Source organism: Podarcis melisellensis, assembly GCF_964234715.1.
Source record: "Podarcis melisellensis genome assembly, chromosome: Z".
Taxonomy (NCBI): domain Eukaryota; kingdom Metazoa; phylum Chordata; class Lepidosauria; order Squamata; family Lacertidae; genus Podarcis; species Podarcis melisellensis.
Genome location: NC_138547.1, coordinates 2050887 through 2065188, shown reverse-complemented (window position 1 = coordinate 2065188; position 14302 = coordinate 2050887). Strand labels below are relative to the sequence as shown.

Below are 14302 nucleotides of genomic sequence, written 5' to 3'. Positions count from 1 at the left end.
CCCCCGCCGCCCGGCTTCGGGGCATCGTCCCGATGCCGGGCGGTGGGGCAGGAACGCCTCCCCCTGCCGCCCGGCATCGGGGCATCGTCCCGATGCCGGGCGGTGGGGCAGGAACGCCTCCCCCAGCCGCCCGGCTTCGGGGCATCGTCCCGATGCCGGGCGGTGGGGCAGGAACGCCTCCCCCAGCCGCCCGGCTTCGGGGCATCGTCCCGATGCCGGGCGGTGGGGCAGGAACGCCTCCCCCAGCCGCCCGGCTTCGGGGCATCGTCCCGATGCCGGGCGGTGGGGCAGGAACGCCTCCCCCCGCCGCCCGGCATCGGGGCATCGTCCCGATGCCGGGCGGTGGGGCAGGAACGCCTCCCCCAGCCGCCCGGCTTCGGGGCATCGTCCCGATGCCGGGCGGTGGGGCAGGAACGCCTCCCCCCACCGCCCGGCATCGGAACGATGTCCCGAAGCCGGCCGGCCGGGCGGGAAAGCCTCCCCCCGCCGCCCGGCATCGGAACGATGTCCCGAAGCCGAGCGGAGGGGCGAGAAAGCCTTTGTCCCCCCTGCCTGCCTTCCCAGGGGCTTTTAAATCGCCCCGGACAGCGGAGAAGTCCTCCGCTGTCCCGGGCGATTTTAAAATGCCGCCCGCCAGAAGAGGTCGGGGGAAGGCGTTTTCCATAGGAACGCATTAATTGATTTTCAATGCATTCCTATGGAAAACCGTGCATCGCAAGACGAAAAACTCGCAAGACGAAGAGACTTGCGGAACGAATTAATTTCGTCTTGCGAGGCACCACTGTACATATACAATCATACCTTGGGTTACAGATGCTTCAGGTTGCGTTTTTTCGGGTTACGGACCTGCCAAAACCCGCAAGTACTGGAACGGGTTACTTCTGGGTTTTGGCGGCCGCACATGGGCAGAAGCGCTAAATCGCACTTTGCACATGTGCAGAAGCGCCAAGTCGCAACCTACGTGCCGCTGCGGGATGCAAATGTACATCCTGCATGGATCACATTCACAACCCGAGCGTCCACTGTATATATACATATACATATATATATACATATACCAACAACTTCTTAATGGTACTGAGCTTCTCAGCGGGGGAACAGACTGCCTTCATTAGAAAAGCTTTTTAAAGCAGATGTGGACAGTCATGTATCAGGGAGATAGTAGCAGTGGTCTTCCTGCCTAGCAGCAGTAGGTTGGTCTAGATGACCGCTGATGTCTCCTTCCAGACTCTGTAATGAATTTACAGTGGTAACTTGGGTTACAAACTTAATTCATTCCGGAGGTCCGTTCTTAACCTGAGGTACCACTTTAGCTAATGGGGCCTCCTGCTGCTGCCATGCGGCCACCACACGATTTCTGTTCTCAACCTGGGGCAAAGTTCGCAACCCAAGGTACAACTTCCAGGTTGGTGGAGTTTGCAACCCAAAGTGTCTGTAACCCGAGGTACCACTGTATTGTAAAAGGGGTCTCTTCCTTCAGTATCTTCTCCACCCAGCTCAGCTACTTTTTTTACCTCGCCGTTTCTCAGATTGATTTCATTGCTTAGGAGGGTCAAAGAGAGGGGGCTTCCTTCTGCCAAGGAGCTCCATTTCTGCTGTGTGGCAAGTGCGTTGGCCTCTCTCTGAAGCAGCAACGAGTTACTTTTGGCCTACATTGAAGAATAACAGAGAAAATGGCAGGTTGGAAGCAACACTCATTCCATTCCTCCCTCCGCCCTGCAGCTCTTGGACTATGCTCAACAGACTGGCCGGCCCTCTGTAAATTCTCTATCCCCCCCAAATAATCCCAGAGCAGGAGGCAAAGTTGCCAGATCAGCCATACCTGCTGCAGTTCGATGCTCAGTAGATCGCCAGTGCTAGAATGCTTTTTTGGGGCAGACACATCTGTAAGGATGAACCGGTCCCTTGAAAGAGAAGGAAGGTTTAGAAGTTGCTCCCTGCACATTGCTTGGAAGCGTGACACTGGACCTCTGATGAAGAAGGAAACAGAGGGGGCTCTTCAGATGGGCCTGCCAGCCAGGGGTTTCCTTTCATCCTCAGAGCTTCTGAAGGTGCACAGAAAGGTACAAGGATGAAAGGAAATTCCCAGCTGACTGGCCTGTCCCAGGACTCCCTCCTCTCTGCAGGAAAATGATGCCCAGCAAAGAGACAACTGAACCTCTCTCCCCCACCCTCAAATTGAACAGGCTGGTATGAATTAGTCTGCACAGGGGTCGCTGTAGAATGCCAGGGAAATGACTACAATTGGGTTTCAACACATCGTATTTCATGCAGGGCAAATGTTGTCAGAAAGCACCCTCATCCCAAGCCCAAGCTCTGGCTAGGTGGTGCTTACTCCAGTCTATCATCCTTTTATTTATTATTACATTTGCATCCTGGCTTTCCTGGAATGAGGTCCAGGTGCAATCGCTGGTTCTCTCCCTCCCCACATAATCCTTTTAAGGATGTAGCAAGAGCTCTGTTGGATTGGGACGGGGCGGGGAGCACCTAACCCAGCATCCTGTTCTCACAGTGGCCAACCAGATGCCCCAATGGGAAGCTTGCAAGCAGGACCTGAGCGCAACAGCCACTCTCCCCATTTGTGTTCTCCAGCAACTGACATTCAGAGGCAGACTGCTTCCCACAGTGGAGGCAGAACACAAGACATCCTGACTAGCCACCAGGTATAGCTGCGTCCTCCATCCTTGCAGCAATCCAGTGGGGTAGTTTAGGTTTAGAGAAGGTGGTTGGTGCAGTGAATGGTTGAATGGGGATTTCAATCCAGATCTCCCAAGCTCCAGTCCAACCACTGAGGAGCTGTGAACTTAGCACTGACTGCCATGGCCTGAAAACTCCTACTGCTTCCATGGAATTTGGCAAGGGATCTGGACATGCTGAGCTAAGGCGAGGTGCTGTGCCCAGGATGGGCTCCCCAGATGCCCCCTTCGAGGAGCGCTCCCTCATTTACCGTTCTCTGAAAGGCGCTGATGAAGTAGAATCGGAATTGTAGGAGCTCCATCTTGAATCAATGGTGCTGACGTAAGGGGTGTAATCTGCAAGAGGCGAAAGGTGCAAACTCAGCTCAGGCCAGAGAGAATCCTGTCCTCTGCCCACACCTGCCACCCTGGCATCCTCTTCTATATCGTTTCCAAGGCTCCCGACCAACCCAGCCCATACCTGACATGCTGACTGGCTTTGTAGCACTTCCTTGGGAAGCAGTAGCTTGAATTGGGTCTGTCGTGTGATAACCCGTGCGCGACGACCTGGAGATGGCGCCCCATTTGGAGATGATGGGCCCATCGCTGAACGGAATGATTGGGTCTTCCTCCTTTGCCCTTCTCTGGGTGTCGAAGAGGTGCACCCGCCTCTTCATGTCCCCACTGTCCAGATCCTGGAAAGCCCCACAAGAAAAGGAAAGCCCAGAGATAGAATCACAGAATAGTAGAGTTGGTAGGGGCCAAAGGGTCACCCAGTTCAGTTTCCTGCAATGCAGGATCTGGCCTGCGCATGGCCTGGTGTGGCAGGGAGGCTCATTCTTAGGCCCAGTGTAACATTTTGCACTCATAGGAACCCTTTTAGAAGCAGTTCCCTTCGAAATGTCATCTGGCAGGGCATCCAAATCACTTCTCACAATCCTTACAACAACCCTGTAAAGTGCTCAGGACAATATATTTTCCCTTATGCGGTAGACTGGGGGGGGGGGAGCACTCGTGCATGTGGACATAAGATGAGGTTAAGGGAATCATGTTTTGGAAACTGGTTCTAAGAAAACCCAGCACTGGCAGAGGGAGCAGCACCGGCTCTGAGCCTGGCTACCAAGCAGAATGGGCTCCAGAGGGGAAGCTGCCTTACCAGGAGCACAGCACCAGAATTGGCAATGACGTCCTTGGGCTCTGACTCAATGGCACTTATGCAGGAGCTGATGGTGCCACAGGACCAGGGAGAGTAATGGGAGAGGCGGTCGTCCTCGTACTTGGAGCTATGCTGGCTGGTGGCACTCTCGCAGAACTGCAGGGAAAGAAAGACACCAGGTAAGGTCTGTGGGGTGGGTTTTAATTGGTAGGAGAGACTATATTAATTGCAAATCATCCCTCCAGGTGCCCTTGTTTGCGGTTTGGATCAAGTTTCAAAACCCCTTGGCAGCACAATTAAAAGCATAGGAAATAGGCTGTAAAACCTTTGGGGGGGCAGGCGGGCTTACCCCTTCCTAACCCACTTAACAAAGCATCAGACAACAGCTTGTCAAATAGGTTAAACACAATATTTACTTGCTTTATAATCATGCACTGGTTCACAGCAATGGCAGCAGTAAAAAAACTACGCAGCCAAAATACTCGTTATTTACAGTATAACCAGCTTCAGGCTTGTTCCTGGAGTTGGAGCAAGTGGGGCCTGCCGGTCTCCCAACGCTGGTCAAAAGGGAGAGAGAGAGGAACAGGAAATACCATATGTTCCTTCCTTTCCAGCAGAGGAGAGGAAATGACACCACACAGAGCCCTCTCTACCAATTTTATTTCTATGGTCTGGGCATCTGCCTATCAGCAATACAGCTCTGAGGATTTAGCCCCCTCTCATGCTAACTAGCAAGAACATGCATTTGTTAGATTTGGAGGCTGATCTCCCACAAGATCTTGACCAATCATCCCAAAGGCCTTTTGTGTATTTCCCATGTCAGCAGCAGAAACATGTGCACATTTGGGGACACTGTGCTGTACAGAGCAAGAGAAGAAAAAAGGAAAGCAATTTCCCTGCGATGAGGAGGTTGCAGGGAAACACATGGCAGAAAGGGAAGAGAAGGAAAAGGAAAAGGGAGGTGGGAACCAAGGATAAGTAAGAGCAACCTCGGGGTGCCTGCTGAAGTTTTGTTTCCACTAGGAGGGTGGCAGGTAGGCCTGATGTGGGAGGTTTATCTTTTTATCAGGCAGCCATCCTAACCAGTGACATAGGACTGCAACTTAATAAAGCAAAGCCAATGGATTCAAAGTGCAAGAGAAAGGATTCTAACCGAACCTTAGGAAGAACTTTCTGGAGGTTAAGAGCTATTTGACAGTGGAACAGACTCCCTCAGAAGGTGATGTATTCTCCCTCATTGGAGGTTAGAAATCAGTGGTTGCACAGCCCCTTCCAACCCTGCAATTCTGTGATTATAAAAAATCTCCCCAAAACAGATAAATAGTCCTTTGCAAGTTGTTTCATCTCAATATTCTTCCCCAATCTAAATACTGGCCCTGGTGCAAAATGCTATTAGCTTGTGGTGGGGAGTGAGTGGGGTGAGTAGAAGAGAAAGAGGTGGTAGCTGCCTTGTTCCGCTCCATGAAGTTAATAGCAAATGGGTGTATATGGTGGGGAAAGAGATTTGGAAAAGGAAAAGTGCCTAGGAGGATTAAATCACATCCCAGCTCTTCAAAGCAACCATGCAGGACTACAAGTTATCAAAACAAAATTGTAGGAGATCCCAAGCCTCAGGACATCATTGGCCATTAGACTACAGATGTGGGCTTCCAGATGTTGCTGGAATCAAACTACCATCACTCCTGGCTGCTGGGGGGGAGGAGAGCCTGGAGCCAAACCATATTTGGAGGGCCACAAGTTCCCCACAATGCCCTATGGAGTTAAATCCCAAGCCATCATGGGAAGCATCCACTTTCAGGCAGGACATGAGGGAACATGTGCTGAACCCCAGGAGAAAGGAGTGCCAAAGCACCTGGTGGAGCAGCTGTGCTTTCCCCCCACCCACACCCCTGTAGCTCTCTGGTCCCTTACTTCTCGGCTGAAGTCCACGTTGAAGAGAGGGGAAGGAGGAGGAGGAGGAGACTGTGCGGCTGCAGGCAGAGTGCAGGAGGACATGAGAGGCGTTTTTGGTATGTGGCATGGGGCCCACTGCTCCGGCTTCCTCCGCAGTGGGTCGTCGTAAGTGGGTTTCAAGTGGCCACAAGGATCCTAGGAGAAAGGTGCCAGATCAGGACCGATTAACGTCACATGGAACACAAGAGTTAGCCGCTCAAAGTCTTGTGTTACAAGAACACAGGAAGTTGCCTTGTATGGAGTCACACCGTTGGTCCACTCAGCTCAGCATTGTCTCTGCTGACTTGTGGCAGCTCTCCAGGGCAGGGGACATTCCCTGAACCTGGGGAGCCAAACCTGGGACCCTTTGCACGCAGGGCGGGTGCTCTGCCACATCAGCGGCAATGCAGAATTTTGTATTGTTTTATGCTATTTCATGGTCTGTTGTAAATATACTGTTGTGGGCTGCCTTTATATTTTACATGAGTGGGTGGCACATAAACCTTTTAAATAAATAAATGTTCATCTGGCAATGCAAGGAATGCATTAAGCTGGATCTCCTCCCACCATGCCCGAATTCCTCCTCATCTGAACCATGTGACGGCAGTTAAAATCAGAAATACACAGCATAAGCTGTCTTATACTGACCCAGACCACGGGTCCACCTAGCTCAGTACTGTCTACACTGACTGGCAGCAGGTTTCAGACCTAGAGATGCCACTGGACAGTGAACCTGGGACCTTCTGCATGCAAAGCAGATGCTCCACCACTCAGCTGCAACCTTTCCCCTACACCCTTCTCTCTGATACTTCCCCCAAAGGAATTCACCAGGTGGCCAGGAGCTTGCTCTGATTAAACAAAAGACAGGCAATAGCAACTTCCCAAAAGGGGAAGCTAGCCTTGTATCCTGCCAGCCTACAACCCAGAAGTGTGCATGGATTCAAGTGTGGTACTGGGGTAAGGGCTGTGAGGAGGAGGGTCACAAGGAGTCCTAACTGTCCCCTGCCCCAAGTGTTGGGTGCACTTGCTCTTGCTCCTTATGTTTGCTTTGTTTCACCTCTGCCTTGTTTTATGCAGTATGGGAGTACTCTTCAGCTCAGAGACATAAACCATTTAAACAGAAAAAAATCAGGTTGCAGAAATGCCCCAAAGTTCTAAGACATCATCCCATTCGGCCTAGGGAGCTTCCAAAAAGGAAGCCACACAGGAGAGTAATTCATGCAGCAAGTTTAAGAGTCCCAGGCAAATAAAATGCGTCTCTGCCTGCAGGCAAAACGGCACCAGAGGCCCTTGAGGAGCTGGTTTGGGATATCTGAGAGGCCTCAGAGCAGTAAGGAACGAAGCTCCAGTGGCTAGTGGGGAACCTACCCTCAAGGAAGGCACCGTCCTTTGGTCAGCCGGCAACTGACAGGCCATGGAATGGTAGCTGTCCAAAGAGTTGTATCTCTCCCGCAGGAAGGACTGGTAGACAGTGGGGTGGACGACGTCCATGGGAGGCAAGGAGTTGCTCCGGATTATGTCATCCCTTGGGTACATCTGCGGCCGCCAGATCCGCCGGCTGTCGTAGAGCGGGGCATACATCCCAGACGGGACTGGCCCATAGGGCTGTGGTGGCGGCGGCGGCTGGTAAGGAGAGCTCAATCTGTCCCGAGGGGGGAATGCGCTGTAATGGTCGCCGTATGGCACAGAAGCAGATGGGAGGGCAGATTCAGGAACATTGCTGGGCCTCACAAAGCGAGGGAGGCAAGGGGCCACACCAGCTGGAACTGTCGGTGGTGCTGGGTAGTATCCTATGGAACAAGAGACACTTGCTGAGCTTGGCCTATCATCTAGAACTTCATATTGTTCTAGGGCCTGTCTGCACATGCAGCAGAATTAGGAAGTAGGGTGGACTGTACCATTTTCAGGTCCATTTTGAATGCTTCCCCAGGAAAAAATGAATAACAATAATGATATCCCCACAAGGAGAAAACTGGCACAGCAGGGAGCAGACTAGGCTACAACTCCGCTAGTGTTCTACTTGCAGGGATATGTTTTATTTTAAAATTAGCTTCCATCCATCCACCTGAAGCCTGCAATGGTACAGATAAGTCTATCACCTTGCTTTTGCTGCATGCATTGACCAGGTCTTCTTAACTGCCAGAGCTTAGCTGAACAGAACTTACTTGGCTGCATAAAAACCACTCCTCTCCTCAGAATATAAGCCCAATAATAATTTCTCCCCTCTGTACACATTTAAATGGAGCAGAAATGTTCTCTTCTTTATATGCCACAATGTAGACTGACATAAGGCAGCTGCTGTCAGTGGAGTAAGGCTATTGGTAGAAATAATTAAGAGAAATCAAAAGTCAATGAGCTATAAGAATTTTACAACATATTGCTGCTAAAGTTGGGGAAGAGGGGGTCATTTCACATCATGGTTCCCACTCACCCACAAAGCCTTCATTAGTCTCCACTGCCATTAACTACAGAACAATAATGGTTGCTACTGTTAACTGCCACTTACAGTCACCTGTCTTGGAGGCCTGTGGTCATGCACAAAGGTAAGCTATAAATGTTAAAAATAAATCAACAGTTTTGTGGCACCTACACATTAACAAAATGGTATAATGTTTTCTATGCTACAAGTGTGTATAAAAGTAGTTTGGAGGAGGGGTGGGTGAGGGTGAGATCTGAACAGTACAGATGCTGCTTGTATTACCAATGCATATTTTTTTTGTGAATGACCACTGTTAATAATTATCATTGTCTACTTTTCTGAATTTCATTTACCTCTGACCTCATTGATGAAAAACCCCCACCTCCTCAACGTGCAAGCAGAATAACATTTCATTTTCCCCATCTACAAAGCCTGGTGACAAAGCCTGAGACCCTTTGTCGATTTTGATGTGATATACCAAAATGGCTACCTCTCTGGTAATTGTTTAATAAATACCCAATTAATCAATTTGCAGCACAGTTCTGTGCATGTTTACTCAGAAGTAAATTCCACTATGTTTAGTGGGGTTTAGTCCCAGGTAAGTGTCCTAAGAATTGCAGCTTAAATCTGCATATGGGTATATAAAATATTTCCAAAAGAGGATGGGGGAAGAAGAGGAGTCAGTTTTGTTTGCAGATAGCATATCACACATGTAATAATAATAATAATAATAATAATAATAATAATAATAATAATAATTTATTTATACCCCGCCGATCTGGCTGAGTTTCCCCAGCCACTCTGGGCAACTCCCAATTGAGTGTTAAAAACAATAAGCATCAAATACGAAAAACTTCCCTAAACAGGGCTGCCTTCAGATGTCTTTTAAAAATAGGATAGCTTCTTATTTCCTTGACATCTGCTGGGAGGGCATTCCATGGGGTGGGTGCCACCACCAAGAAGGCCCTCAGTTACATGTTACCTGTGTTGCATCTTCTTTCTCCCATGCAAGCAAAGGGAATGCCTTTTTTAAGGTGCCTGCATCTCTTTGTAATATACAGTTGTATTAAAGAACAATAAATCTGCCACCCAATATTTATTAGGAAGCACATTTTCAGTTGATGTTTTGAAACCAATCCATCTAGGCCAACTTTCCCCAGGTGTCCACCAGGTGCTCTGGACTACAACTCCCATCAGCCCCAGCCGACATGGCCAGGCTGGAAGAGACATTACAGTCATGTGCTGGGGCATCAGACTGAGGAAGCTTGAGCTACACACTGTGTGGAAAAGTCCTTTCTGTCCTGAATCTTCCACCATTCTGCTTCACTGGATGACCCCACTAGGTTCTAGTATTATGAGAGGGGGAGAAAAACATCTCTCTAGACACACCACACGTAATTTTATACACACAGCGATAAAAGTTCTACTCCACCAATGTGGGCCACCACTGAAAGCATGAGGGAAGAGGACTGTCCCTACTTGGGGCCTAACGGACAGCAGGTCCGATGGCCAGTTCCCTCTGAAGGTCCATGATCCAGGGGTGGCCACAGAAAAGGCCATGTCTGCTTGAGTGCCCTGTCAGTGACTCACCTGCTTGCGGGTACTGCTGGGGTTCATAGGAGAGGTGGGTTCTGGGATCTTGAAAATACTGGAGGCTGTCGGAGTGAGGCGGGTAGACAGGCATTCGAGCAGCAAATGGGCCAGCTTGGGGCGTGATGGAGTTCATCTCTGTGCCCACAGGAGGAGGAGGCGGCGGCGGAGGAGGCCCTGCTGAGGTAGCTGCCACCTGACTGACAGGAGTCTTCGAAAGGGAACCAATTTTGCTGGAAGAAATTCAGAAAGAGAGAGATTAAATTTAGGCTGTCTCTTGGATTATAGAAATCTCAGGGTAACTTTTTAAATTTAGGCATGTAGACAAAACCTCTAATATTGCTTTTAAAAAGCATTCCCTCTTTGCTTTCAGTCACGGCAGGGATGGGGAGCCTGGGGCCTTACAGATGTTGCTGGACCCCCGATTCCCACCATTCCTGGCTACTGACCAGGCTGGCTGCACACATCACAGCAGGGGCCTTTTTGAGAAGAGGAATTGCCTCCTGCATGGAAAAACAACGTGTTCATGGGGGAGTAATGAAAACAGAGGGAACATAGAAAACTGCATTATACTGAGCCTAACAGGTCCATCTTGATCAGGACTGTCTACACTGACTGGCAGCACCGGCTCTCCAGGGTTTCAGGCAGGGAGCAGACTCTCCCTGCCCTACCTGGCAATGCCACTGGGGACTGAACCCTCTGCTTGCAAGAAAGATGCTCTGCCACTGAGCTATGTTCCTTCTTTCAAGCATGGCACATACTTTTCAGAGAGAGGGTCTGCCAAGGAGCCGGGGGTGTTCTGTCCATTGGCTCCAGCTTTCCCCGCTTTCTTCACGTTCTCCAACACCATCATGGACGAGGGGTCAGCGCAACGTGGGATCAGCTGGGGGCTGCCGCTCTCCAGGCTCACAATGCCGTTAGTGCTCTGTGCCATCTTCCCAGAGCTCTCCGCACTTCCCATGATGGAAATGATGCTTCCTGTCGTGGTGGAGACTGCGCTCGTGACACTGGCTTTGCCTAGCAGGGGGAAGGTTCTCACTGTGGCACTGATCTTCTTGTTCCTCAGCCGGTACCTGTGGTTGCAATAAAGCAGCGGGCATGTGAATTTAGGGGACATTTCCCTTCAAAATTACAGGAAGGGCTTTATTATGCCAGCTTCGCTGTTTCCTTCATTTGGCGCTGGTATGTTATTTTTAGTATAAACAAGACTCCGTTTTTGTTTCTACACACACCACTTTTAATTGTTTTCCAAGATAAGGAAGGGAGGAAAAGGAAAACAGACATTCTGCGATCAAATCAGAATCAGAGCCGGCTTCTGAAATTCTGGGGCTGTGCCTGGAAAATTGGGATACTTGGAAAGCATGCATATGTCTTTTTTAAAAAAATATTATTAATTTTCTTTTCTCTCATTACAAATATAACATACAGCTTACATCACATCTCTAACCTCCCCTCTTTTGGACTTCCCTCACTTTCCATTTTTGATTTATTAACCTCATTCGTATATTCTGCTATTTTCTACAAATATCGTATTTTTCCTTTTATTACATTATCTGTTCCCTATCCATAAAGTTGTGAATGTTTAGTTAAATCCTACCAACAGGTCAATATTCTTTCTTTCTTTCTGCAAATATAATATAAAAGTTTCCCACTCTTTTTCAAAATCCCTATTGTCCTTTCCCCGAAGTCTGTGTGTCAGCTTCACCAATTCCGGGAGCCATGCATAGGGAGAACAGCTTCCACATTTGTATGGGCCTCAGCTTGCTCAGAAAAGCCCGTTTATTATTTCTTAAATTGGAACTGTGTGGTAGAAAGGCTGGCACCTTCATTATACATCTTTAGGCATCAGGTGAAAATGGTCTTCGACCAGGCCTTTGGCTGACAGACATCCAATGCCCTTTTAAACATGTTGTGGGAGGTGGGGATTATTATTGGTTTGTTATTATTGTTATTATGCATTTTGTGGGGGTTTTCTTGTATTTTTATGTTGTGACCCATTTTGAGATCTATGGATGGATATACAAATTTAATAAATAAATAGATGGTGATGGTGATAAATTGGATAGGGCTTGCCACAGCATCTGAAGATGTTCCAGGAGCAGTCACACCAAAAGGAGACTGGACATCAGGGAGCCATCCCCAAAGCTAGAGCCTTTTGAGTTGTCCTGAAGGAAGGGTCACTGCCGAGACTTCCACCCACTTCCCTCCTCTGCCCCACAGTTCTCTGGCTCTAGCTCCATCCCCCTTCCAAATCTGAGCGAGGGGAGCTCCTATTCAAATTAGAGGCAGATGACTGTTTCTGAAAGAGCCAAAAGTAATTTGAGAAAGTTTTCAGTGTTACACCTGGTGTTTTTTTTGTTTTTTTAACTGGTTTATTTATTTACATTTCAAAAAAAATAATCCATCAGTAGTTAATTCAATTTTTAAACTGATAGAAAATTGTAAAATTGCATATTTAAAGCCTTTTCACTCTTAATAATTCATGCTGTGGCATCTTTTGCATTACCTTGTAAGACTCTTGCTATGTAATAAGCTTGTTGGATAATCTTTATCATTATTGATTGACTGTCTCTCATGGTATGTTAAGTATGCTGAATAGAATTTATTCAGCCTCGTGATTTTTTTAAAAAATCGCTGCCACTTATCAGTTTGTTTTTAGCTAAGCTATCTTTGTCAGTGCCAAAACTTTTTGTCCAAATTCACTTACGGTGCATTCTTCAATGCAGGAAAATAACATACTGCGCAGATAAGGAATTCGATGGAAACCCAGTTGATTAGATAGCAAAGGAAGTAATGTTAGTATCTTAAACTTATGAGATAAATGAAGATGAGATTGAACATTTTGGAAAGCTTGTTATCATTTAAAGAAGTTCATGATTTAGCCAGGCCAAATACTTTTTTTGCAGAGGGAGGCATTGTTAAAGGAAGGGACGTCAACATATTTACATGAAATATGAGTGTGGTATCCAGCTAAATAGACCTGCTAGCGCAAGTGTAGAAAACCTTTGGCCTTCCAGATGTTGCTGAACCACAACTCCCATCAACCCCCCAACTGATGGTCAGTAGCCAGAGATGATGGGAGTTGTAGTTGAGCAACTTCTGGAGGGCCAAATGTTTCCTTCTCCAAGCATAACTGCCATCTTAAAGGCAAAAGAGATCAGGAATTACTCTCACACTGAGATGTTGGCATGGCTTCAGAACAAAAGGAGGCCTCTCAGGATGGAACAAGAGGCCAGAGAGAGAGGCAGGGATGTGGGAACTATAACTGCTGTTGGATGACAACCCACTCCCATCTTCCCTGGTCTGGTGTCAATGGGAGTGCAGTCCAACAACACCTGCATGACTGCAGGGTGCCCATCCCTGCATTAAGGGAAAGCTGTGTGTAGGAAAATAAAATTATAAAAGGGATTTAAAAACTAAAGAAAATTGAAATGCATGTGGAAAGGGCTGAGTGAAGTGAAGGTTTTGTCTGCAAGGAAACTGAGAGAAGGACGGGACATGTATGTAGAAGCTACTGCTACAATGGTTAAGGACAAAGAAAGGAGTGGAAAATAAGAAAGTTGCTGTGCCTTGAGATTAAGCCAGTAGAAGCCAGTATAAGGAAGTGCTGCCATATGGGCACAGCCACCCCTTTGCTTGTAAACCTATAAATGCTCTTGTGTGTGTGTGTGTGTGTGTGTGTGTGTGTGTGTGTATATATATATATATATATATATATATATATATATATATATATATGGGTGTTACCTCTCAACTACCTGCTGGTTGAGGTTGTGTCGCACTGGGCTTACAACGCCTATATAAATGTCCTGTTTGCCTGGCAGTTGGAGTCTGGATCTTATTGGCCATCCAGGCTGAATCCACAGGGTATTATTGAACTGCAATATTTCCCCATCCACCCACTTCCACCTTCCTTGGTCTGGGGCCAATGGGAAGTGGAGTGCAATGACACCTGGAGGGCAGCAGGCTGCCCATCCCTGCATTCAAGGAAAGCTGCGCATCAAACCTCTGTTGCAGCGCATCCACCAGCTGAGGGAGAGTTTGTGCTCCTCCCCCACTTCCCAGTACTTACTTCTCCAGCTCTTCCTGAGAGTGAGCAAAAGTGCAGTTGGTCCCTCGTGGACACCCGCCTTGCTGTCGCAGGTCACGGCACATGCTTGTTTTGTATTTGCTATTTGGTTGCAGCTTTCAAAACGTCAGAGGGAGAGAGGGAGGGAAAACATTGGATTACATAAACCAAGCCTGGAATAAATCCCCACCAGAGTTGTTGCTGACCCCACTAGAATGAGAGAACCGAATTTGCAAGAATTTCGCCTTACTGACAGCTGTGCTGGGTTCTGTACTCACCATAAAATCGAAGAGTTGTAGGTTTGGAAGGGACCTTGAGGGTCATCTAGTCCAACCCTATGCAATGCGGGAATCACAGCTAAAGAATCCCTGAGATGTGACCACCCAACTGCTGCTTAAAAGCCTCCAATGAAGGAGAACCCACCGCCTTCCAAGGGAGACCATTCCACTGTCGAACAGCTC

At 48.2% G+C, this 14302-nt stretch overlaps 2 protein-coding genes across 7 annotated transcripts in view; both read right to left on the bottom strand.

The window, feature by feature from the left end:
- The window catches only part of ZBTB26 (zinc finger and BTB domain containing 26), a 147206-nt gene that overhangs the window by 85685 nt on the left and 47219 nt on the right, over window positions 1-14302 (bottom strand). The window lies entirely within an intron of this gene.
- RC3H2 (ring finger and CCCH-type domains 2) overlaps window positions 1-14302 on the bottom strand; it is a 46446-nt gene that overhangs the window by 7336 nt on the left and 24808 nt on the right. For all 3 annotated transcript variants that reach the window (XM_081896330.1, XM_081896331.1, XM_081896332.1), the window contains 10 exons: window positions 13845-13957; window positions 10534-10845; window positions 9773-10005; window positions 7132-7553; window positions 5743-5919; window positions 3832-3987; window positions 3157-3370; window positions 2948-3032; window positions 1823-1904; window positions 1515-1649 (listed from right to left, as the gene is read on the bottom strand). In XM_081896330.1, the coding sequence (XP_081752456.1) occupies window positions 1515-1649; window positions 1823-1904; window positions 2948-3032; window positions 3157-3370; window positions 3832-3987; window positions 5743-5919; window positions 7132-7553; window positions 9773-10005; window positions 10534-10845; window positions 13845-13957 (1929 nt within the window). The remainder of the gene's footprint in view (window positions 1-1514; window positions 1650-1822; window positions 1905-2947; window positions 3033-3156; window positions 3371-3831; window positions 3988-5742; window positions 5920-7131; window positions 7554-9772; window positions 10006-10533; window positions 10846-13844; window positions 13958-14302) is intronic.